The sequence below is a fragment of the Brachyhypopomus gauderio genome, chromosome 6 (genome assembly GCF_052324685.1).
Source record: "Brachyhypopomus gauderio isolate BG-103 chromosome 6, BGAUD_0.2, whole genome shotgun sequence".
Taxonomy (NCBI): Eukaryota; Metazoa; Chordata; class Actinopteri; order Gymnotiformes; family Hypopomidae; genus Brachyhypopomus; species Brachyhypopomus gauderio.
The window spans coordinates 9372645-9395686 of record NC_135216.1 but is presented as its reverse complement, the minus strand read 5'-3'; the positions used below and the strand labels follow the sequence as shown (position 1 = coordinate 9395686).

The window sequence follows — 23042 nt, the reverse complement described above, 5'->3', positions numbered from 1 at the left end:
TATAAAAGCTTCAGCCATTTTATGAGTTTTAACTCAAAAACAACCTCTGCCGCATAGCGTCTCGGCTGACGCCAGCCGGCGTTGCCATGGGGATCCGTCTGTTGCTACTGAGCAACATCCGTGCGAGAGATGGAACGGAACCGGTTCTGTGTTGGTGCAAAAAGGTTAAGAGATGCACGGATACAGCCCACTGTGCCCAGCCTTCTCATACGCACCACTTAGTTCGCTCAAACCCTTCACTCTACCTGGACCACTTAAACTGTGTTTTACTGCCACCCGCAGGCCAACACGCCGAATGTTCGGCCCGTCTACGGTTTAGACATATTTGGGTGAACTATTTGGTTCTCGTTTCTCTTCTAGTGTGCTGGCTGTGTACTGGTCAGTGAGCAAGATAATGTGGGTATTTCCATAGAGTTCTCCACATAGCCAGCATGTGTTATGGCTACGTAGGGAGTATTTGGTGTACGCATGAATATGCATGTGAGAGCCTCACACCGCTGCTATCGCTGTTGGCGATATTCTACGCGTGGGAGCTGTTGCTCTTTCAGCTTCAGGAGAGTGTGTGTGGAGATCTCGTTCCCCCGGTAAAGAGTGTGTGTGGAGATCTCGTTCCCCCGGTAAAGAGTGTGTGTGGAGATCTCGTTCCCCCGGTAAAGAGTGTGTGTGGAGATCTCGTTCCCCCGGTAAAGAGTGTGTGTGGAGATCTCGTTCCCCCGGTAAAGAGTGTGTGTGGAGATCTCGTTCCCCCGGTAAAGAGTGTGTGTGGAGATCTCGTTCCCCCGGTAAAGAGTGTGAAAGTTGGAGCACAGTCCTTCATTAAGTGCTTTTCTTTTATGTAAAGCATGATGCACTTGTGATCCCAACACATGGGCTTGCGTGAGCACGCTCTGTATTATGCATGTGTGTGTGTGTGTGTGTGTGTGTGTGTGTGTGTGTGTGTGTGTGTGTGTGTGTGTGTGTTTGTGTGTGTGTTTTGTTTCTGACTGTTTTGTAACCTGTGCTTGGTTGTGTTACAGGTGGTCCAGGAACACGCAGGTCAGGCTGGCCAAAAAGGAGAGAAAGGAGACCCGGTAACGTTTCGGCTGAAAAGCCATTGTTTCAATAGAAAACACTAACACAAAGCCCAGCTGCTGCCCCAGACCCGGGCATGCTGGGATGCAGAGGAAGCTTCATTCGCTTTGGCATCATTTCCCAGCACTTCATTAGGGACCCGCCCTTTTGGCATAGCTTCCTTTTGATTGGCTGACTTCTCTAAACATACTTTTTTTGGCATCACATCTCTTACAGTATTAGCATTAATCAAATGCATCTAAACAACTCTCTAATGGTGGCCGTGACGGCTTGTTAAAGTTTGTGCATGACCCTTTTGGTGATGTGATGTGCTGATTGGATACTTGTTGCGATGGTGCTTTTAATCTGCAGGGTTTGGACTGCACATCAGCTGGAGTTCCGGGTCGGGTAAGTTCTACACCTTCACCTGGACCTCACGCTGGACATTGTAGCTATTGGATTGTTCTGCAACTGTAGAGAAAAGTTCCTGATGGGCAGTGGGCTCTGTTCGCTTGCCCGGTCTGTGCCTGCATGTGTCTGTCTTTGTTTTGCAGTGCTCAGGCGGAGGGAAGGGGGAGAAAGGCGAAAAGGGCGAATCGGTGAGTGTATGCTGCAGTGCCTGTGAGGGCCACAGTGCCTGTGAGGGCCACAGTGCCTGTGAGGACTATAGTTGATGTATAGTTTTACAGGCTCCACTGATAGCCCAGAGGATATCTTGGTCCTGTTTCTGCCCATTGATTCAAACTTTTCTTGTTCTTTTTTTGTTTGTTTGTTTCAGGTCCTGTCTGGAAACTGGGGGGAAACTATAGGAATTAAGGTACTAAATAAACAACTAAGTGAATACATTGAAAATGAATACATAATAAATATGCTGTTTATATCCGAGTTCTACAGGCAGAGCCCAGAATCCATCTCTCACACTCTATCATCTCTCAGTCTCTTTTGCTCTCTCTCACTAACATATTCACTCAATCTTTCCTCTTTCACTTCTAGGGTGATAAAGGACAGAAGGGTGAAACTGGATCCCAAGGACTGGCTGGAAGTCCAGGCAGAGATGTATGTTGAGCATCTTTGACACAAGAAGTGCTCAAAGCCCGAGGCTGTAATCCTGCATGTGGTCTCACACATTCATGTCCCTACACTTTCTTTCCAAAGTTTTTTTTTTTCTTTTCATATTTATCATTCACACACTCCGTCGTTCCCAAATCTCTTTCACATTTTCCGCAGGGGTTGTTTTTTTCAATCTAGTGTCCTATCAGATACTCTTAAGTACATTACATCTGTCTATGAGCAAGCAATCAAGCATGTTTCAAATGGTTCCATACATGCATCCTACACTGCTTGATAGAAGCTTTTAAAGGCATTATGAAGAATTAGACTCCCCTCACTGTTGCCTGTTCTCCTTCTGAGATATCTCTTTAGAAGTTAAATCCTCTTAATGCCGTATAGATTACATTAGACCAACAAAGGCCCGTAAATCAATGCAGGCTCATTGATTCTTTTAAATGGATAGTCAGAGCGTATTAACCAAGATTTAAACACCCTAATCTTTTTCATTCAGTATACAAGTATGCTAACAGGATGGCGATACTGCTCAGCTCTTAAAGCGTGTGTAGAATTTTGGCTTTATAACTGTTTTATCTGGTTAAGTCAAACTTCTGCGATGACCCAGATTGTTCTGGCTTGAACAAGCATGGCTTATTTCTGGTGTGTTTCGGGGGTATACTTGTGATTGCTATCAGTCTGAAATGTCAGGATCTTTGTTGGCTCATCTTGAGGGTTTCAGAGTTAATGCTTGATGTCCTTACAGGGCCGGGCCGGCACCATTTGTGTGGTGGGTCCGAAGGGCCAGAAGGTAACCGAAGGGCCCCTGCTAACTTTACACTGCCACATTGGTTTCACTGTTTACATGTCCCACTTTACTGCATGGTCTTCCATTTTGCCTCTGAAGTCTTGCATCTCCTGGGATTGACTTAACAGGGAATTTCAGGCACAGTTGGTCCAGAGGGACTAGCAGGGGAGCCGGGATTACCAGGACTACCCGGACCACCTGGATTGGGCAAACCAGGACCACCCGTGAGCACAGTGTCCCTGATGGCTTGTGTCACACCCATGTCTGAACACATCCTTCACTCTGTGCCCTTGTGTCTCTCACTGTTGCCTGTAGCTCAGTCGTGGGCCTAGGTTACCTCGGTGCCTCGCGCAATGGTTTGCTCTTAATTTCTAGTGTAGTGAAATGTGATAACCAAATAAGCAAATAAATGCTGTTAAAAGTAAAATATGTTTATCTATAAACCAGAGGCTTTGTAGTTCTAGAGCCCACAGATGTCCCAGGGTTTTAGTTTTCACAGGTAGGTAACTGAACAGTTATGTAACCGATAGGCAACTGTGTCATCACACCTGACTCTTGGGTAAAAGCACATTAGGAAACATGTAGCACATGGACCCTGGGGCTGTGAATTGAGTCCCCCCTAGTATAAATGGACTGAAAGGACAAACGGAGTTTGATGTATGACACGGTTTAAGTGTTGGCGTAATCGTTTAACGTCCTGCTGCTTTTCGTATTCTTCGTGCTCTTCCTGTGCAGGGGAGCCCAGGTGGGCCTCCGGGATCAAAAGGAGACAAAGTGAGTGAAGGCAAATTTGATTAATATATTAGACCAAGAGAATATATGAGGCTGTAGTGCAGACGTTTCTCCTCAGTGGAGCACGTTACTTGTGATTACATCATGAAGCATATGAGGGAACTCTTATCTGATTAAGGGTGAAAGCAATATCTATACCTTTCCATCCAGGGGGACGCTGGGATACCTGGGAAAGACGGGGTGACGGGTGATCCCGTAAGTGCAACGCTTCATTAGCTATGGGGACGGTAAATAGTTGCAGTGCCTGGAAATGCTATATTGAAAGTTGCAGTCCCCTCATTACTCAGAACCAAGCCCAAGTGGGTTTTGTGCGACTGCCGCCAATGATCATGTCATTGCCGCTATTACCATATCCATTATCTTCTCAGTCCGTTATGAAGGGATCAGACAACAGGGCTGGTGCACCCATGATGGAAACACTGGTTTTTGCTTGTTCTTGCAGGGCCCGAGAGGCTCAGGCGGCCCTAAAGGGGAAAAGGTTAGTGCATTATGCCTCACTCTTTCCCTTTTGTCCTATTGTGTTGGTGTGTTTTGCCTCATTAACACACAGCTGTTGCCTTTTGTTGGAGCTTCTGACTGTAATGTTTGTTTGTTTGTTTGCTTGTTTGTTTTAAGGGAGACCCATGTGAAGTGTGTCCAGTACTGCCCGCAGGTTTCAACAAAACCATGACCCTACAAGGGAAGCCAGGCCCTAAAGGAGAACCTGGGCTCCCAGGCGTTGGACAGAAGGGTGAACCTGTAAGCTCACGTCAATTGTAACCTCATTTTTTTTCATCACATCTCCTACAAGCTATAGTAATCATTTTTATTAGCATTTTTTAAACATTTCCTTTAGAGCATGATAACACATTCTACGCTTGCTCCCCACAACCTGGCCTTGATGGGATGTTTTCATTGGCAGCAGTCAACATGGCGAAACTATCGCTCACTAAACCCCAGTCTAACCCAGTTGGTTGCCACGGCCCCTACGGAGCCAATCTGGTGCCTTCTACGTGCACGCTCCCCTATCACCACCTCGTTTGGGAGGGGGGCGGAGCCTTGTCGTTTGGTTCACACGTTTCCTTGTGGGAACTAATCCTCACCTCGGAAGGTGCAGCACGTATCCGGTCTGTGAACCGCTGGAGCTAGGCAGCGTTCAGGCAGCGCTCTGCTGCCCCGCTGGCGTTCTGCTGAATGAGTAATGGTGTCCTTATTCTCAGCACACCCCACCAAGCCAACCGCACAATCGCATTCGGTCCCCGATAATTCCAGCGCCCGGGACCGTTTACATAGCTCATCTTTCTCTTTCCCCTTTGCTGTGTTCAGGAAGGCACAGATGAGACCTTTGCGGTATAATGTGAGCTGTGGGCTCTTCCGTCTCTTTACTCATTTTGTGCGACTGTCTCTTCCCTTGTGTGCGTGGGTTAAAAGCGGGCGGATAGATGCTCCCCGGGCTGCATCATAAGACACTTGTGGGCATTTCTCTATAACGGTCTCCAAAAGCATTAGCATTATGATCCCTCTCGCCCAGATATGGGTCCAGGACAGGGACGGAGAGAGGGAAGATGGGTGTGATGGTGCAGGGTGAAACAGTAGCACTCCTGAAGGAGGGCATTAATGACAAGGAGACTAATCTTCTTTTCCTTTTGTTTTTTCTCTACTATTCCAGGGCACTTCTGGAGATGCTGGCAAGAGGGGTGAAAAGGTGTGTGTTATTTGGTATGGTTGGCTGCAAGACATTACACGAACTCCCTTATGTTCTCTTTAACCAGGAGAAGTTTGTGTTATTATGGTTATCATGAGTATCATGAGTTAAAGGTAATCTGCTGGTGAGTTCAGCTTGAGCTCTGGAGGGCCATGGTAGCCCTGGACTGAGGTCATCTGAGGTGAAGACATGGGTTAAAGAAGTTCTCCTGCTCTCCTGGTCTGCACCTTTGACATAATATTGACCTTCTGAATTATTCAGAGTTGCCCAATAGCCCGTATCAAAGTATACTTACATGCACTTATGATATCCATAACGGATACCCTTGTTGAGAACAGAATTTCTGAAAGCAGTTTTGTATATTGCACCTTCAGAAAGCTAGAGCTGTGACAGACCTGGTACACACCATGGCAGGGCTAGCATGTTCCTCCAGACCTCACTATCTCTGCAATTTTAAAGATACGGAGTGTTGGACAGCTGAAGATTCACACTCTGTGCTAGGTCTCTCTTTCATCCACCTGATTTTCAGTTTCAGTTGCTCAGTAGCAACACACCGTTTGTGAATGTTTTGCAGGGAGACTCCGGGTCAAACGGGACCAAAGGAGAGAAGGTAAGGTTGGACTTCTGCAGAACTGGAGCAGATGGATGAGGTTTCCTGTCATGACTTCCATGGTGGCACCCGGGCCGTGCGTTTCCGAACCCGCCTGTGCCCTCTCGTCCTCCTCAGGGTGAGCCGTGTGCCGTGTGTCCCACCATCGGTGAGCTCCCTGCAGGTATTTTTGCTTCTCAGACTCAGAAGCTGAAGGGAGAGAAAGGAGAGGCAGGGACCGGAGAGAAAGGGGAACAGGTACGCCACGTTATTCCTGAGCGGAGCTGGAGACAGGGTTTGTTTTAGTAGCTCGGCAGGAGCAATTTTGCAGAATACAGTGTGTCGTTAGAAGTTAATGTGATGAGGCCTAATCAACTTCAGATGTCCCTCATTTACGTGTGCATGTAAATGTACCTGTGATTACCTCACTAATCTGTTATTGCACTTTGCATTTTCGCATAATCTTTCTCTCTCTCTGTCTCTGTCTCTCTCTCTCTCTCAGGGAGAGCCTGGTCTCAGTGGGCTGTCTGGGCTCAAAGGCGAAAAGGTCGACATTACTTATTGTTCAATATTTACTCTGGTTCTGCTTAGGACATACGCATTCTTTTGTCATCTGAAAATGTTTTATTGTACCGTCTGCCACTGCATAACAAACACAGAAGCATCTTACGCTAATATGGGTGCCTGATGGTTTTATGTCTTAATAACGGCTGGCATTAGTGACGTTTTGTTTCTTTAATCTTTAGGGTAATGCTGGTGGCAAGGGCGGTGAGGGGAAAACGGTAAATACACCACAGTCTACCCTGTTCCAGGATCAGCTAAAATCACCAAAGCTATTTACCATGTCCTTGGGATTATTGGCTTATTTCACGTAAATCGTTTTTCAGGGGAAGCCCGGTCCAAGGGGTCCCAGTGGCAAGGATGGACAGAAAGGAGACAGGGTGGGCTAAAACAGTTCCTACTGATTCTTCAACATTTTTCAAACATTTTCCCAACCTCTGGTGCAATGCAGAGGGTAATTTGCAGCTGAGATGCATCTCCCTGAGGTCTTGAAATAAAGCACGAAAACCCCAGATCAACATCAGATCAAAAAACCCACGTCCTTGGTTGCACAAACTCTGAATGAATATTTTATTCGATTCCTCTGAATATTTAAACTTGTCAGCAGTAAAAATAGTTCTACTGGGCTACTCTTACCTTCTACCAGATCATACAGGTACAACAAGGATTTCATCACTTGCTAAACTTGTGTTAGGCTGGAGTTTCTCTAAGCTCATTTGACAGGCAGTTGCTTCCAGTGATAAGTGAATGTATATGAATGTGAAGTATATGCTTCACTGCCCCTTTGAAGTTCCATATTACATCAATGCAGCAAAGAGCTGGAAAGGGCTGGTTTTTATGTGAAATTTAAGCCCTGTGGTATCTCTATCATATACACACACTGATTGGTTATCACTATCATATTTACATATGATTGGTTATCACTGTCATATTTACACATTGTTTTTCGCAGGGGGATGATGGTTCTCCTGGTCTGAAAGGGGAGAAGGTAGGTGTGTGCGTGTGTGTGTGTGTGTGTGTGTGTGTGTGTGTGTGTGTAAGTGTGCATTTTGTTTTGTTTTGTTTGAGCGTGCATCCATGGCATGTCTTGACTATACTGTGTTTCTCAGGGAGACACGTGCGGCGTGTGCCAGACCACTGCCTCTGAGGTGGGAGGAGGCCCCACCACTATTAAAGTGGCAGGAGAACCTGGACCCCAGGGGCCCCCGGGGCCCCCAGGAGAAGCAGTGGAGGGCAAACAGGTGAACCAGAAGAATCTCTCACATCTAAAAGTGATTTCCACGGTGTGGCAGGGGTAACACTGAAAAGCTTTCCACTGACATGTGGTGGTTGTCTTCAAATTGCATCTTATCCAGACATCACCGCCCAGCTCTTGACAGCAGGAGCCCAGACTTACCAATGGGTAAACTACATATGCATTAATCAGACTTCCCTTCTGCTTGAACAGGGCTCTCCTGGCCTTCAAGGACTGAAAGGAGAAAAAGTATGTTTCAGTTAGAAGGCAATACATGAATGCCAGGACTCCTTTAAAAGCACTTGCTGCAGTTCACATTAGCCCAGTGTGCTAAACAAGGACCTGTCCATATCCACAGGGTGACCAGGGCTTACAGGGCGACCCGGGTGCTTCTGGGACACCAGGCACCCCGGGGCTGCCCGGAGAGTCAGGACGAGATGGCATACATGGCCAGAAAGGAGAGAAGGTAATGTTGATGAAATGTCCTATAACGTTCAGTGTTATCATCAGTACGCAGGCATGATATCTGCAAATGTTGAAATAGCAGGTGTTGATTTTGTCATGCTCCTATGTTTGGGGTTGTGTGAATATTGTACACCTGGGTCAGAATCTCTGTTTACCCTCGTTATCTTCACAAAAAGATGCTGAAAGCTCCCTCATTTCAGACATGTTTCAGACTTGTTTCAGACAGAGTTTGCTCCACCGGTTGGTTCCAGATGGCACCATTAGCTCTTCCTGTCATTTGTAAAGCTATAACAGTGGGTGTTTCATGTGAATCGTAGCAGTGTCCATGGTCTGCTATCATGGCTGAAAATATTGATTCACTAAATTTTGATCAAGTTCAGTTCAGAAAATGGAACCTCTGGACATCCGTCATAGTTTTGTTTACCCTAGAAATGGCACAGACAGGAAATTCAACATTTATTGCTTTGCTTGGGTGTGATGTATTGATAGAGGTAATGATTGGATAAGAAGAATAAAGGTATTTCATAGGAAACACGCCAGTGACTCACTCGAATGAACTAGCACATGGTGACAAATCACAGTGGTTTTTTATGTACTGTTTTTGTTTATTTGTTTTTAAAAAACAACTTTAGGTGATAAACGAACTTGCCCAATAATGGATGACAAGACCACTTTCATTTGGACCCTTGTATAAGCTACTGGTCCTGTGTCGTATGTGTCGGTCTTTAATGAGTTTTGATCAATAATGGACAAGGAGACAAAAACTTTTGAGTAGCTGTGTAAGGACATGCTGAGTATTGTAGGCATTTGTAATTGCTCTAAATCACATTGCAAATCCAGCAGGTCACAGTACCGAGCAGGGCAGAGTTATTTAGTCAAGATCCGTTTATTTAACTGCTGTTATATGAATTGCTTTGTGATGATTGCTTTAGCAAATGTAATAGGTGCATTATTAGATATGCATATGCTCATAATGTGACATGGCTTATCTGAATCACTTAAATGAGAGTAAATAAACAATGCGAGTACTCACCAGACGCTCACCGTATGATTAGCTGAAAATAGAGAGGGGACAGCAAGAAGGAGATAGGTGGAGCCAATGTTGGAATACAGGGTGGAGGCGGAGCCAACGTGGGAATGCAGGATGGAGGCGGAGCCAAATAGGCATTGCTCCAGCTCTCTCTCTCTCTCTCTTATCCCCTTCTCTGCAGCTCACGGAAACATTCATTCATGCTAATCAGTGTTGCTGAAAAGCATGCTGATTGCTTTTGACCACAAGCTAAATATTTAATCTCCATGGGCTCTGACCCATAAATAGATGGGGGATTCTCCTTTACACCCACTTGATGGCTTTTGATTAACCCTGATGAGATCCAGGCGTGGTCTACATTCTTGGGGTCCAGCTGGGTGTGGGGGACCCATTGCAATTTTTGTTAAAATAATCAGCAGATTCAGCCCAATTGCAAGTAAAATAAACAATACATATGTTAAATTAGTTTGCTCTCTTATTTATTTATTAGTTACTTTTTTATTAAAATGTAACACAATAAGGAAATCAATCATAAATCATGCTGGCTGACAGGCTGGTCCTATGGCTAGCTGCTCATGGGCTGGTGCTAACGGAGCTGGCTGCTGCTCATCCTCCTTTTCATTATCAGTATCAGACTCTGATATTTCAGAAATGTGATCCTGAAATTTCCTCTTCTGAATCATCATCAAAATCCTCTGTCTCTTCCAATATCAGCTGGAAGGCAGTCTGAACTGAGAATCGCTTTGCCATCTTTTATAGCATTTTTAGCATTTTTAGCATCATGTCCCCATGATTGGGTGAAACACACACAAACACACACATACACACACACACACACACACATACACACACATACATACACACACATACAGGTCCAGAGAGGAGGGAGGGATAATGAGGGCTGAGAGAAAAGATGCTTCTTTCAGATCTCACCCCTTTGTCTCTATAGAGATTCTTCGTCCACTGTCTGACAATATGCAATCAACCCCTGATGTGACAACCATCAAAAGTGTTGATGGTTGCCCACCCTTGCATGCCAAACACCTCTGTCCTTTGTTTGTATATCCTTTAAAGTCATACAGACGACTATCAACTACCCAACCCAATGTTGATTGCCCACTTTGACTAGCCCAGGGCCCAGTGGACCCTGGACCCTGTATGTAATACAAATGTGAAGGGGGGGGTACGGGGGGGTGGTCATTGAAAATATTTTCTGACTTATGTTGCTCACGGAAAATGAGCCAAGGACCAATGAATCTCAGTTTGAAAAAAAAAAAATTGTAGAATTTTTTTAAGCTGATTTTTTCAAAATGGGTCCCACAGACCCTTGGACCATATAAGGGTTAAAATCTGAACTTGGGTGTGCTGTTCTCAGTGTGTTTATCTGGACTATATAGTATAGCGCGGAAGACAGGACACAGTATAGCATTACCAGGGCATCATATTTAGCATCCAGGGTGCTAGCGTGCTAACACGTAGGATATAAAGGTTACATGGTAATGCCTCATAAACATATATACGAATGGATAAATGCTTCATTCAAACAACTAAATGCTTTATAGCTTTATAAAAAATTAGCTGCATAAATCACTGTCACAATCAGCACAGCAAAATAGCATTCTTTATGTTGTGAACGTCTACTTTGTGTATGGAAGAAGTGGAATGTCTAAACTAATACTAACATACTGCATTCAGGGACACTGAAAAAGTACTGAACATAACACAGAACTGGCAGGGCTAAATTTAAACTTTAGCTTGTGCTGAACAGGAAATGCTGGTAGATAATGCTGTCGGAAGTGTAAACAGAGATGATTGCAGTGGATTCACTTGGGATTGCTTACATAAATAAATTAATTAATCGTTAAACAACATGTGGCAGCAGTTAAACTAAATGACCTACATACCATTTACATATCAAAGAGGTGCACTCCCAAACCTCGGCTCAGGGGCGGAGCCACTCAAGCGCATCACCCATGGGGCCACTTGTCTTCTGACTCTGTTGCCAGGGCGATGCCTGTGACAGCTGTCCATCAATCCCTGAGGGAGGGGATAATGTGGTGGGCTTCCCTGGGCCCAAGGGAGAGAGAGGAGAGCCAGGTGCACCTGGTGAGGGGAGGACTGGGAAACACGTGAGTGCCTGTCTGCTTCCCAAGCTTACTTTCACATTAGATATAAACAGAGGAGCGCGGCGCCTCTTAAATACGTAATCCCTACGCCCCGTTCACACGGTTTTGGCATGAGAAGGCAGGTCTTTTTTTTTTCAAAAGAAAAATGTACTGCTCGATGCCAAAGGATGTTGACTTTACTGTCTTATATCACTCTTCTATAGGGTGTGCCAGGGGTGCCTGGTGTCCAGGGCCCTCCAGGACCTAAAGGAAGTCAGGTAGCGACATGTTCAACTTGGATGTTTGTGTGTGTGGGTTATGCCCTATGTATGTGTGTGTTTATCAGGTGTTGTAGTCATTTTAGTGTGAATGTGTGTGTTTATCAGGTGTTGTAGTAATTTCACTGTGTCTGTGTGTGTGTGTAGTCATTAGCTGTTGTAGACATCTCACTGTGTGTGTTTATCAGGTGTTGTAGTCCTTTTATTGTGTCTGTATGTAGTTATTAGTGTTTGTAGTCATTTCACTGTGTATGTGTATTTATCAGGTGTTGAAGTATTTTCAGTGTGTCTGTGTGTGTTTATCAGGTGTTGTAGCCATTTTACTGTGTGTGTGTGTGTATTGTTATCAGATGTTGTAGTCATTCCGTTGTGTATGTATGTGGTTGTCAGGTGTTGTAGTCATTTCAGTATATCTGTTTGTGGTTCTCAGGTATTGTAGTTATTTCACTGTGCCTGTATGTGTTTGTCAGGTGTTGTAGTCATTTCAGTGTGTCTGTGTGTGTTTATCAGATGTTGTAGTCATTTCAGTCTTGCATATGCTCCAATATAGGGTGATCCAGGACCTGCAGGAATTGGTCTCCCGGGATCTCAGGTATATTAAGTAGAACACTCTGAGGCTAAGTTTAAACATGCAATTAAAACTAATATTTATTCAGGTTTCTGATGCGTGGCTTCAAAAATGTGATTTAAATTGCTAAAAAAAATCACTGAAGTGGGATTTTTACCAATTTGGACACCATTAATGTCTCATAGGCATTTTTGGCAGAAAGCCATTTTACATTATAATGATGCACATAAATCCGATGAGGTCATATGAAAAGCAAATCTCATTTTCAGTGTTATTTGTGGAATGCTGGTTGAACATACATATTTCATTAAGCTGATATTTGAAGCGCTCGCAGATTTAAGCTAAATACACTGACCGGCCACTTTATTAGGTACACCTGTCCAACTGCTCATTAACGTAAATGTTGAATCAGCCAATCACATGGCAGCAACTCAATAGACATGACCAAGACGATCTGCTGCAGTTCAAACTGTGCATCGGAATGGGGAAGAAAGGTGATTTAAGTGACTTTGAACTTGGCATGGTTGTTGGTGCCAGATGGACTGGTCTGAGTATTTCATAAATTGCTATCTACTGGGATTTTCACGAACAACCATCTCTTGGGTTTACAAAGAATGGTCAGAGAAAGAGAAAATATCCAGTGAGCAGCAGTTCTGTGGGTGCAAATGGCTTGTTGATGCCAGAGGTCAGAGGAGAATGGCCAGACTGGTTCTAACTGATAGAACGGCAACAATAACTCCAATAACCAGTCGTTACAACCGAGGCATGCAGAAGAGCATCTCTGAATACACAACATGTGCGGATGGGCTACAGCAGCAGAAGACCACATCGGGTGCCACTCCTGTCAGCTAAGAACAGGAAACTGAGGCTACAATTTACACAGTCTCACCAAAATTGGACAATAGAAGATTGGAAAAATGTTGCCTGGTCTGATGAGTCTCGATTTCTGCTCCGACGTTTTGACGGTAAGGTCAGAAAATCTGCAGCAACTGTGTGACGCCATCATATCAATATGGACCAGATTCTGTGAGGAATGTTTACAGTACATTGTTGAATTTATACCACGAAGAATTAAGTCAATTCTGAAGGCAAAATGGGGTCCAACCCAGTACTTCCAAGGTATACCTAATAAAGTGGCCGGTGAGAGTATAAACATATGGGGAATGCACCTGAATCATAGAACTGCTGATGTGCTGCTATACACTGTGTGGCAGAGACATGTGCATTATCCACTAATCCATCCCCTCTCTCTGTTTAGGGTGAAGCAGGAGAGAGAGGCTTTCCTGGAGCTGCTGTAAGTGCATTACCATGCTTTGCATTTTTAAACAAATGCATCAGTTCCCATAGCAATAGATTCGTCCAATTAGAAGCCGTAGGCCTCCGCATGCTTTCTGTTCTTCCTGTGTAATGTATTTGGCTTTGTATAACTGTATTCTGCAGGGTCCAGTAGGGCCCCGGGGCCCACCAGGGCCTTTTGGGCCACCCGGAGAGAGGGTAGGTGACCGCCATCATGATTCTGCAATTTTTATGCCAACCGGGCCCTAAGGCTGCTCACAATCCTTTGTGTCACCTCTACAGGGCCTGAAAGGCGAGACTGGGCCCCCAGGGCCTCAGGGACCGATGGGTGTCGGCGTGACTGGACCGCCGGTAAGTATGTGGTAGGATTAGAATAAACGTGCCATATAAATAAAGGTGAATCGACTTGTGTGAGCGTGTGTATGTTGAGATTGCATTTGAGCGTGTGCGAGCTTGTGGTTTTATGTGTGTTTGTCAGGATGTGATTTATGTGTTGTGTGTCTCAGGGCAGAGAAGGTGTTCCTGGTCTGCACGGGATCCCCGGGGAAGATGGCAGACCTGTGAGTAAAGATCTCGGCTCACATCTGCTTCATCTCCTTATCTCACGCCAATCATTTAGCCATTTCCTGCTACAAAACTATACTTATTGCATAACTCATGCAACCTACAATTAATAAAAAAAATGCAGTATTCTCCTGGCATCAGATGAACTTTCGACAGCTGCAGAGAGAAGTTATTGTCTGGGCAAAAGCTCTCATTAAAGTAACAAAGGAGGTGCCATCAGCCTTTACTACATTAGCTGTTAATTACCAGGGACTTTATCCAAGAGAATCCAGGAGTGGAGGGAAAGACCGACAGGGTCATTTCTACCTGTGGCTGAATCCATAACACAACACAATGTCTGCTTTCATCTCATCAGCTGTAGCCTCTTCTCCCTCATCTGCACTCATCTCACAGACCACTGTGTGTGTGTGCGTGTGTGTGTGCGTGTGCGTGTGTGTGTGTTCTGTCTTTCAGGGAGCCAGCGGACCTAAGGGTGACAAGGTAAGTCTTTAGCTCAGTAGGCAGAAGAGGCTGTTGGGAGATCCCCCAAATCAGCTTATGTGTGTAAATCCGCTTGTGTGTATGAGTGTGTGTGTTCATTTTTGTGTATTTTGGGCATGGAAGGAGCGGTCTTGAGGGGAACGTTTGTGTGGACAGTGAGGTGTCTGCCCCTGAGACACAGAAAATGCTAGAGAGCGAAAGGATGACAGAATCATTTGTGCTAAAAGAGAGAGCTAAAAGTATCCTTAAGAGCAGAAATGATGCTATTAATTAACTGTCAGCTATTATCTACTGATGTGTTGGCAGAGAGGAAGAAATAGAGGGAATGTGGTTGCTAAATACGTCATTCTCCACTGTTGTCCATTACGTCTCAGTCATCTAAACAGAGAAGACGACTGTTGCCAGCAGCCGACGATGCATATTTCCCTTTAAATGTGACAGAGTATTTTGTCATTACTCTGGGGGTACTGGGATCGAGGTCTGCTGCACACTGTTTCGGTGTCCATGTGTTAGTGCTCAGCTGCCCTGCCGATGTCGTCCACATTGCAGTCGTGTGGGAGGGGTTCTGCAGCAAGGCATGATGGGACGCGGCTTGTTGCGTTTTCTCTTGTATTTTAGGGCGAGCCAGGAGAGTGCGGCTGTCTGCATTATCCCTCCTCCGGAGCTGGAGGACCTGTGAGTGCTTTTACATCTTCTCGTTCCCACCTAAACACACACACACACACACACACACACACACACACACACACACACACACACACACACACACACACACACACACATACACATGCAGACACGCATGCATGTGCAGGTGCTCGATGTGGGTGACGGTGTGCGCAGTGTGTGTGTGTGTGTGTGTGTGTGTGCGTGTGCGCTCTGAGCTAGATTGTTTTTGTCTTGCAGGGTGCTCCTGGTGGTGGAAACATGTTACAGGCAGGTCCCCGAGTCTGCACCATGCTCAGCTATATGCCTTGTGCAGTGAACAGGACTCTAGGACGCATTTAGCATCATACTGTCAGCGTGCCACAAACAGCATCACTAAAACAAACCATATGAAATGGAGACGTTGTCTTCAATGGAGCTTCTGCATTACATGGCATCACATGGCAATCGTTCTTGCTGGGCTTAGCAATATAAGTCATTTGCCCCTACATAGAAAATGGATGTAAATGTGTCAGAGATGTTTCATTTTTTCTTGGATTCTCTGAGATGCGGCACACGGAAATCATGCACTCAGCACTCACTTCATTAGAAACATCTACCACTACTTTATTAAGTTCACCTGCCATACAGGTGCAATTTATATGGGTACAATTACAGACAAAAGCCCATCAGTTGCCATGTACAGTCTGTCCATAACCCTCTACCTTATTCATGAATCTGTCAGTCCCAGCTGTGTTTTTCATGGCTTGGTATCACTGTGGGTTCTGGGAATAAGGGATATTCTGAACCAGCCAACAAATTCAAACTCCTAGTCTAACCACCAGGAACCCAACTATCAAAACATGACCACTGAGAAACTGAGGGCTAACTATGGCCTATTTTGGCTTGCTGTCCCTGTAAAAGGTAGATGTTTTTAATAATGAGTGTATCGTTTTGATACATGGCTTCCTTGTGAATGAAAAGAGCAATGTGCTATTGATCTTGCCTCATATAACCCATGTAGATCTGGCTTGTGCTTGCTCTTTCTGATTGTGCTTCAGGGGCCTCCAGGACCTCCGGGCCCTCCTGGCCCCCCAGGGCCCCAGGGCTTCATAGGGACTCCAGGCCTACAGGTAGGTACTGAGTGGCCTGGGTGGCTCACACTGCCACGGACCTCCCATGCTCCTATTAGTATGGGAGTCTATCCTGTGTATGTGAGCCTGCCCGTCCTCTGCTGCTGTGTGCGTCTGTCTCTCGCTGTTGTAGTGTGTTTTGGGTTTTTTTTGTTTGTTTGTCGGGGGTGCCCTGCATGGGTAGCTATGGGCTTTGGCTAAAGCTAATAAAAAATAGTTTTTACCATAACATTTTCTATATAATGTCATAAAAGATTTCAAATAATCAAATATTAATGTAATGTAAACCTTACATTAAAGTTTAATTAAAGCAATTGCTTTCAATTACCTTAGTAAAGTAATTGTAATCAAATGTAACTTTAATGTAAACATGCCATAGGTTAAATAGTATAATTTGTAATTTGTAATGTAGCTGCTTTTGTTGACCGCTGCTGATTTAATGCGGTTGGAGTGGTGTTAAACTGCGCTGCCTGTGTTTAAGTTGCACTAACGCTTGAAATGGGGCTTGGGGATGTTGGACGTGAGATTAGGCTGTGATTTAAAAGCACAAAGTAAATGTAGGAGTGAATCACAGCAGATTTACTCAATCATTTCAAATCAAATTAAATGTTAAATAGAATTAAACTATAAAATTAAATTTGCTTGCAACACCAATGTAATTATTGTGTGTAGCTGAGAATACCATGCTGCTTTCTTTTAAAAGCCGTACAGAGCTCACTGTGAAGTATGTACATCAATTATCACATCTCCCGTTAACTGTGTACTTACAGAGCACACGACTTGCTTGTAAGTTTAAATTTCACTTAAAGTACCTTTTGTATGATTTTTATGGCTTTCATTTGAAAAAAGCCCATCGCGTTAAGGAACTGGGCGATGTATCGTTTCATCGAGGCTTCACTGTGGGCGCTGTTTGGTGTTTAACCTGGTGTTGTGTTGATTTCCCAAGCCGGAATAAGAAGAATTAAATCTAAAAACAAGGAAACAAAGCAAGCTAAACATAAATGTAGACTACAAGCTGGGACACAAACCAGGAGAGGGTCCAGGGCATTGGCTCCTCTCCTTCTACCCGGCTGGAGAAGCACCTGTCCGGGGGGCAGCTGAAGGCTAAACCAATTCAACCTCAGTTCCTTCTTACAGGGTCTCCCTGGCAACGATGGCTTACCAGGGAAACCAGGTCTGCCCGGCCAAGCAGTGAGTAACCAGATAGGGGAGGAGCTAGTGGAGCGATGTAGCTCTGGAACTGGTTTAAACTAAATCTGAAGAGCCTGGTTGGTCGACATCTGGTTTGGAACTGGAGCAGGTCTGACTTTAAATGGGCCGTTAGTGGAATTAATGATGCGGGGAGGCAGAGCTCACTAGAGCGGCATCTTGAGAACAATAGCAATGTACCATCTGTGTTTTTTATGGTTTTGAAAGAAACGGGTAAGCACTTGTAAGTGTCCTAACTCAGCACTGTGTGACTTATCTGTGTTGGGTTGCGTTCTTTATGGAGGCCAATGATCTTATTGCACTCTCAGTGTTGACTCTGCTTCCTTGGCTTTTGTGGAGTCATGAACGTGGCCGTAGCGTCGCGGCCCAGGGTGGTCATTAATGTGAATGATGTACAGTAAACAGTAAAAGCCGTTAGGTCTCTCCATAAAGCCCTCTGGTGCTTGGGTCTCTGTTTTTGCGCAGGCTGGTTTAGTCCACTGGCCACAGACCCGTGCTGGTCCCCCATTTTCACGTGTATTGTTTGTGCTGGAAATTTGGCAGGGCTTCCGAATTCCCCCACTCGTACTGCTCCACTTCTGACGTTACCAGACTCCAACCACCAGCTCCACTGTCAGCCAAACTACTTTTGTTACATGTCAATGCCTCTAACCCCCGCCAACGTCCAACCTCTTTGAAAAAGTCAGCCTTTTAGCTAAGCTAACTTGGTAAAACTTGGTCTCTTAAATGTTAAAAGAAATTTAAACTAAGAATTTGTGTGAAAAAAAAAGGCAGGTTTTAATATAAAAAGTGCAGAATAGCTCTACATCCATAATTCCACATTGATATGTAATTGTGGACACTTTTGGAGATCCTGTAATTGTACACAGCTACAGTCAGAGGTGCTGCAGATCACATCACCGTTAAACCCAAATTACAGCCCCTGCTGATTACAGCAGCTAAGGCAGTGCTAGCAAACTACTGGAAGGATATCGCAGGAAGCAGACTGTAATTTTCAGGTTTCTCCTTGCAAACGATCACACTGTGAAATCACTTCACACACCACTGGTTGGGATTCACATGCTCTAGACCACCTAATACTGACAGAAGAAATATGACCTTCATACATGCCTACTGACTGAACACACCTGCCTTATTACCACCCAGCTGGCAGAGTCTTTAGTTTACTGCCAGGCCAAGCTGGGGGTTAAAGCCCAGATATTCCATCACGCCAAAATAATTATTTTCCTTTAAGGAGCCACATTAACATTGGTGCCTGTTTATTTGCAGCTGAAGCATGTGAAACGGCTCGGTGAAACTGAGTTGTTTACACGAAAGAGGCGTGAATAGGAGTCATGATTTTTAATCCTTTGAATATGATGCTGTTGGAAATCCCAGTAGTCAGATGTGATTTGTATGACCTCTTGAACTGCTGTCTGTTATGAAAAAAATGTTTCCTAAACTGTGATGACAAACTATAAAAATAATAGTAATGAATTATAAGGATTAATGAAAATAATTGTAATTTTTTCAACTTTAAAAAAACCTTAAAAATATATAAATGTAATAAGACTGGAGGCATTATTTTGGTTTCAAATGAAATATTCCTAAGTGATCAAATATTCCTAATATTGATATGTATATAAAATACATAAAAATATTGCTGCTGTTCAGATCTTGCTGAAATTTCAGATGTTTGTAAATTTATCAAGTAAACATTCCTGTAATGTTATGCCCTTTTTATAAAAATATATATAATTTTTTTTCCTACATATGCCATGCCTGCATGGCTCATATCTCTCTCTCTCTGTCTGTCTGTCTTTCTCTCTTAATTCCATTTTTCAGATTCCCCTTCCAAAGGACGATACTTCCACTGACTTAAAGGTTAGCAACAATGTAAGACTGATTGCATGTGTTTGAACCAATGGCCCAGTTACTCGAAGGTTCTATTGCAAAGTCTTTATCCTCTACTTGGACCTCGGGTCAGTTCTTTAGACTGTCTTTTGTCAGAAAGAATTAGGCATGCTTTGTGTGCACAGTTTAAACTATTCACTTCACACCCAAAGAACTGCACTGAAAGATTAGCTTGGCAACCTGGAACAGGGGAGAGAGCGGTGGAATTCTGATCTGCGTCCCAATCTACAACTCATCATAATTGTCTAACATTTCTTATTATATAAATAATGCATAATGTATTAATCAAAAAGGTTAGCTGAGGTTATCAAATTACTTAAATAAGTCATTGGACACATTTTAATTTCAATGTTTTTGCTGTATTGTCTGCACTTATGTGCCTCATTTTGCAAAACTCAAATCAGATCATTGTATGGAGTTAGGAGCATGAGAAGATAAAATTCTTACAATCCATATTTTATCAGTTGAAAAGCTCAACATGATGTTTTGGTATTTCAGTTGTGCCCAATCTTGAACATGTCCAGAGCTTCAAGCTGTTCCGTATTAAATGCTCATGGTAGCATGCAGATTGGCCCATCTCATGTACGTGTCCATGTTCATTGGACAGGGTAGTAACTGAAGGGCTTCCGTTCACCTCTCGTCATGCAGTGATCCCACACGCATGTTGTCCCTTTGTTTCCCGTGTCGCGTCCTGTAAGCGCAAAACTTGGGCAGTGTGTGTGACAATGTGCTCTGTGGCAGGTGCAGTGTGAGGACTGCTCCCAGGGCCTGCCCGGTGTGCCCGGCGTGCCCGGTGTACCCGCCCAGAGGTCCGAGCAGGGCAAGCCCGGTGTCATCGACATGGACGGCTGTGAAAGGGTAAGGAGGCGTGCGGTGGCACTTTTCCGTTGCTTTAACAATTTTAACATTCCTTTATCGGATATTGTGCTCGAAAGGCGCCATATATTGTGCATTAAGGCAGAGGTGAGACAAGAAGGGATATGTAGCGTAACCTATTGCAACCGCATGCCCAGTTAAACCTCCGGATTGGCTTGTGGTCACGCAAGCTGTACGTGAATGAGCCAGTGACGGTCTCTGCTTGGCCTTTCAGTGTCTGCAGAAGTTGCAGAAGGAGGAAGCATCGCGCGGCACGGTGAGTGCACGCACAGCTCTCTGAACCCTCGCCGGGACCACAGAGAGACCCCCACTGCCCCACACTCACCCGTAATGCCATGCCCTTCCTGTTTAATCTCTTCTAGACGAACAGCAACAATGCTTGCACAGGTGTGCCGGGGACGCCCGGTATCCCAGGGCAACCAGGGATCAAAGGAGATCCGGTGAGAAAGTGCACTCGGCAAGAAGCTCATTAGTTAGTAGAATGTTAGAGAGACTTCCAGCATTTTCTCTTTGTTTTATATATATACTATATATATATATATATATCCTTGTTACATTTCCGCATTGTCTTGCCGGCGAACTGTATGTGGATGTGTTCGTGTTCTCTCGTGTATATGTTTGCGTTGTCTCGTGGGTATGTTTGCGTTGTCTCGTGGGTATGTTTGCATTGTCTTGTGGGTATGTTTGTGTCGTCTCGTAGGTATGTTTGCGTTGTCTTGTGGGTATGTTTGCGTTGTCTCGTGGGTATGTTTGCGTTGTCTTGTGGGTATGTTTGCGTTGTCTCGTGGGTATGTTTGTGTCGTCTCGTGGGTATGTTTGTGTTGTAGTTTCACGTGTTGACCACACTGTATTGTTTTTTGTTTTCTGTCTTGTAGGGTGAAAGGGGGGAACGGGGGCCTCCTGGTCTTCCTGGAAGTCCTGTAAGTCTGCTGGCTTTATCTTACTCAAGGATGCCATGAATGCTTTTTTTTCCCCCGTCTTCCTCGAAGCAAAATTATTTATTGTGTCTTTGGCCCTCTCTGTTATTTCCACTGACCAGATATCTCTGATACAATCGCGGCACTGTGAGCACAGCCGTTCTTGCTTTAGCAGTGACAGAGGGGCCAGAGCCCTCTTAATGTCCTGACGACGCCATTAACATAGCAGGCCCTGCGTTTCGCTTGTTTACGTGAGCTACTTAATTTCAGGTTTGCTGTTTTCAATTAGGCATGATAAAAAAAGAAAAAACTCACAAAAAAACCCCAAAAAGCAAGAAGCCCCCGTAGCTTTTCAAAGCGAGACCACAGAGCCCCCTTTTGACACACCTTAAAACTGCAGTGCAGTGAGTGACGAAGCCTTTTGACTCGTCTGGGCATTTGACTGGCTGTGCTTATGTTCAATGAGTTTCTTTTGTTTCATCTTACCATCCTCTCATCCTTTTTCTAGCTTATTTCCTGCCTTGCGTTGGTTTAGTGTATATGGAGAACTGCTCTTATCTACCCTCACTCTTTTCCTCAGGGTAACATTGGGTTCCCTGGACCTCAAGGCTCTTCCGGCCTACCTGTAAGTAGTCCGCGTCCTTCACAGACACAGCCGAACATAGCATGCAGAGCACAAATACACAGGAAGCGTTCTTCCTGTCTGTCTTCCGTTCTCCGGTTCCTGACAGAGCGTCAGCAGTCACAATGATGTCAAAAAGAGAAAGCAAGCCTAAAGCCTTTTCGTGCTCGGGTTTGTCCGCTGTCGAAGGCGAAGGTCTCCCCCCTCTGCTCCCAGCGCCTCAGCGTAGCGAGAGGCGGCTTCAGGGGGACGCTCTGTCTGAGCCTGCCCGGATTCTGCGGTGCACGTGGCCCACGTTCGGGCCCCGCACGCGCCGTCCGCACTCTCGCGTTTGGCTCAGTACGCTTCCGAATCTTTTCAAACCGCTCAGCTGATGACACTGGTTTCTCCGATCACCGTTACTCTTCTAGCCATTACGGAGAAAAGCCGAACAGTAGGACGTCACTGCGCTTTCGCTTTTTTTTTACTCCCCCACATTGATCTGCAGATTGACTAAACACATTACTGAACCACACATGCAGCGTGTCTAGTCAGCAGGCTTTTAGAGGACCACAATGCAAAGCCGCCAGAAATTGCAGCCGTCCAGCGCAATTCGTTTGGCCCTTGGCTGGCATGTAGAATAGGCTGGAATGCCCGAGTGTGGCCGCGGGCTCGTTTAAGCTGAGTAAGCCACGCTTTCCTGAAGGAGCTTCTCTCTGGCTCTCATTTCATCACCACACAGTGGGATTCTCTTTGGCCCTTTGGTTTAATTTCTTTTTCATTTCCAGCTCTTTTCAGAGAAAAAGGAACTGAAAAAATTAACTTTGTGACTTGGGATGCATGCTTGACTTTTCCAGCAGTTTCATGTAGATTTCTTTGCACACGCCACTGCAGAGCACACTCTAGCTATGGGAAATACCAGTGTGTATCCATGCATAGAGACACTAAATGGATAATCCCTTCTGAGATTCAGCACAGGTGCACATATCTTTCATTATGCATCTCCAATAGCCAATAGACACATTTTGCCCCCTGATAATAAAGGTAATATCTCTGCATCATTTGTTTATTTACGGGGAATACAGATGACAAGAGAGAAGGAATCAATAATTCATTCAAGCCATTACCAGGCCTCGCTTAGGAAGTAAATAATGAGATGGTGTCAAGATCCAGCAAAATGCATTAGCACCAAGCTCACAGAAATGTGATCTGAACTGCAAGGC

At 44.8% G+C, this 23042-nt stretch overlaps 1 protein-coding gene across 3 annotated transcripts in view; it reads left to right on the top strand.

Annotated features, from left to right (window-relative positions):
- The window catches only part of col16a1 (collagen, type XVI, alpha 1), a 67152-nt gene that overhangs the window by 36342 nt on the left and 7768 nt on the right, over positions 1–23042 (top strand). The window contains exons 10-49 of one of the 3 annotated variants that reach the window (XM_077008528.1): positions 361–396; positions 1017–1070; positions 1423–1458; positions 1605–1649; positions 1829–1867; positions 2044–2106; positions 2861–2905; positions 3031–3126; positions 3638–3676; positions 3845–3889; positions 4137–4172; positions 4310–4432; positions 5343–5378; positions 5953–5988; positions 6106–6225; positions 6470–6514; positions 6714–6749; positions 6855–6908; positions 7481–7516; positions 7638–7769; positions 7976–8011; positions 8121–8228; positions 11264–11386; positions 11587–11640; positions 12191–12232; positions 13467–13502; positions 13649–13702; positions 13787–13855; positions 14011–14064; positions 14522–14548; positions 15167–15223; positions 15452–15481; positions 16252–16323; positions 17461–17514; positions 19357–19395; positions 20167–20283; positions 20516–20557; positions 20664–20741; positions 21177–21221; positions 21799–21843. In XM_077008528.1, coding sequence (XP_076864643.1) covers positions 361–396; positions 1017–1070; positions 1423–1458; positions 1605–1649; positions 1829–1867; positions 2044–2106; positions 2861–2905; positions 3031–3126; positions 3638–3676; positions 3845–3889; positions 4137–4172; positions 4310–4432; positions 5343–5378; positions 5953–5988; positions 6106–6225; positions 6470–6514; positions 6714–6749; positions 6855–6908; positions 7481–7516; positions 7638–7769; positions 7976–8011; positions 8121–8228; positions 11264–11386; positions 11587–11640; positions 12191–12232; positions 13467–13502; positions 13649–13702; positions 13787–13855; positions 14011–14064; positions 14522–14548; positions 15167–15223; positions 15452–15481; positions 16252–16323; positions 17461–17514; positions 19357–19395; positions 20167–20283; positions 20516–20557; positions 20664–20741; positions 21177–21221; positions 21799–21843 — 2334 coding nt within the window. The remainder of the gene's footprint in view (positions 1–360; positions 397–1016; positions 1071–1422; positions 1459–1604; positions 1650–1828; positions 1868–2043; positions 2107–2860; positions 2906–3030; positions 3127–3637; positions 3677–3844; positions 3890–4136; positions 4173–4309; positions 4433–5342; positions 5379–5952; positions 5989–6105; positions 6226–6469; positions 6515–6713; positions 6750–6854; positions 6909–7480; positions 7517–7637; positions 7770–7975; positions 8012–8120; positions 8229–11263; positions 11387–11586; positions 11641–12190; positions 12233–13466; positions 13503–13648; positions 13703–13786; positions 13856–14010; positions 14065–14521; positions 14549–15166; positions 15224–15451; positions 15482–16251; positions 16324–17460; positions 17515–19356; positions 19396–20166; positions 20284–20515; positions 20558–20663; positions 20742–21176; positions 21222–21798; positions 21844–23042) is intronic. The other 2 variants (XM_077008529.1, XM_077008530.1) reach the window with 2 other exon arrangements.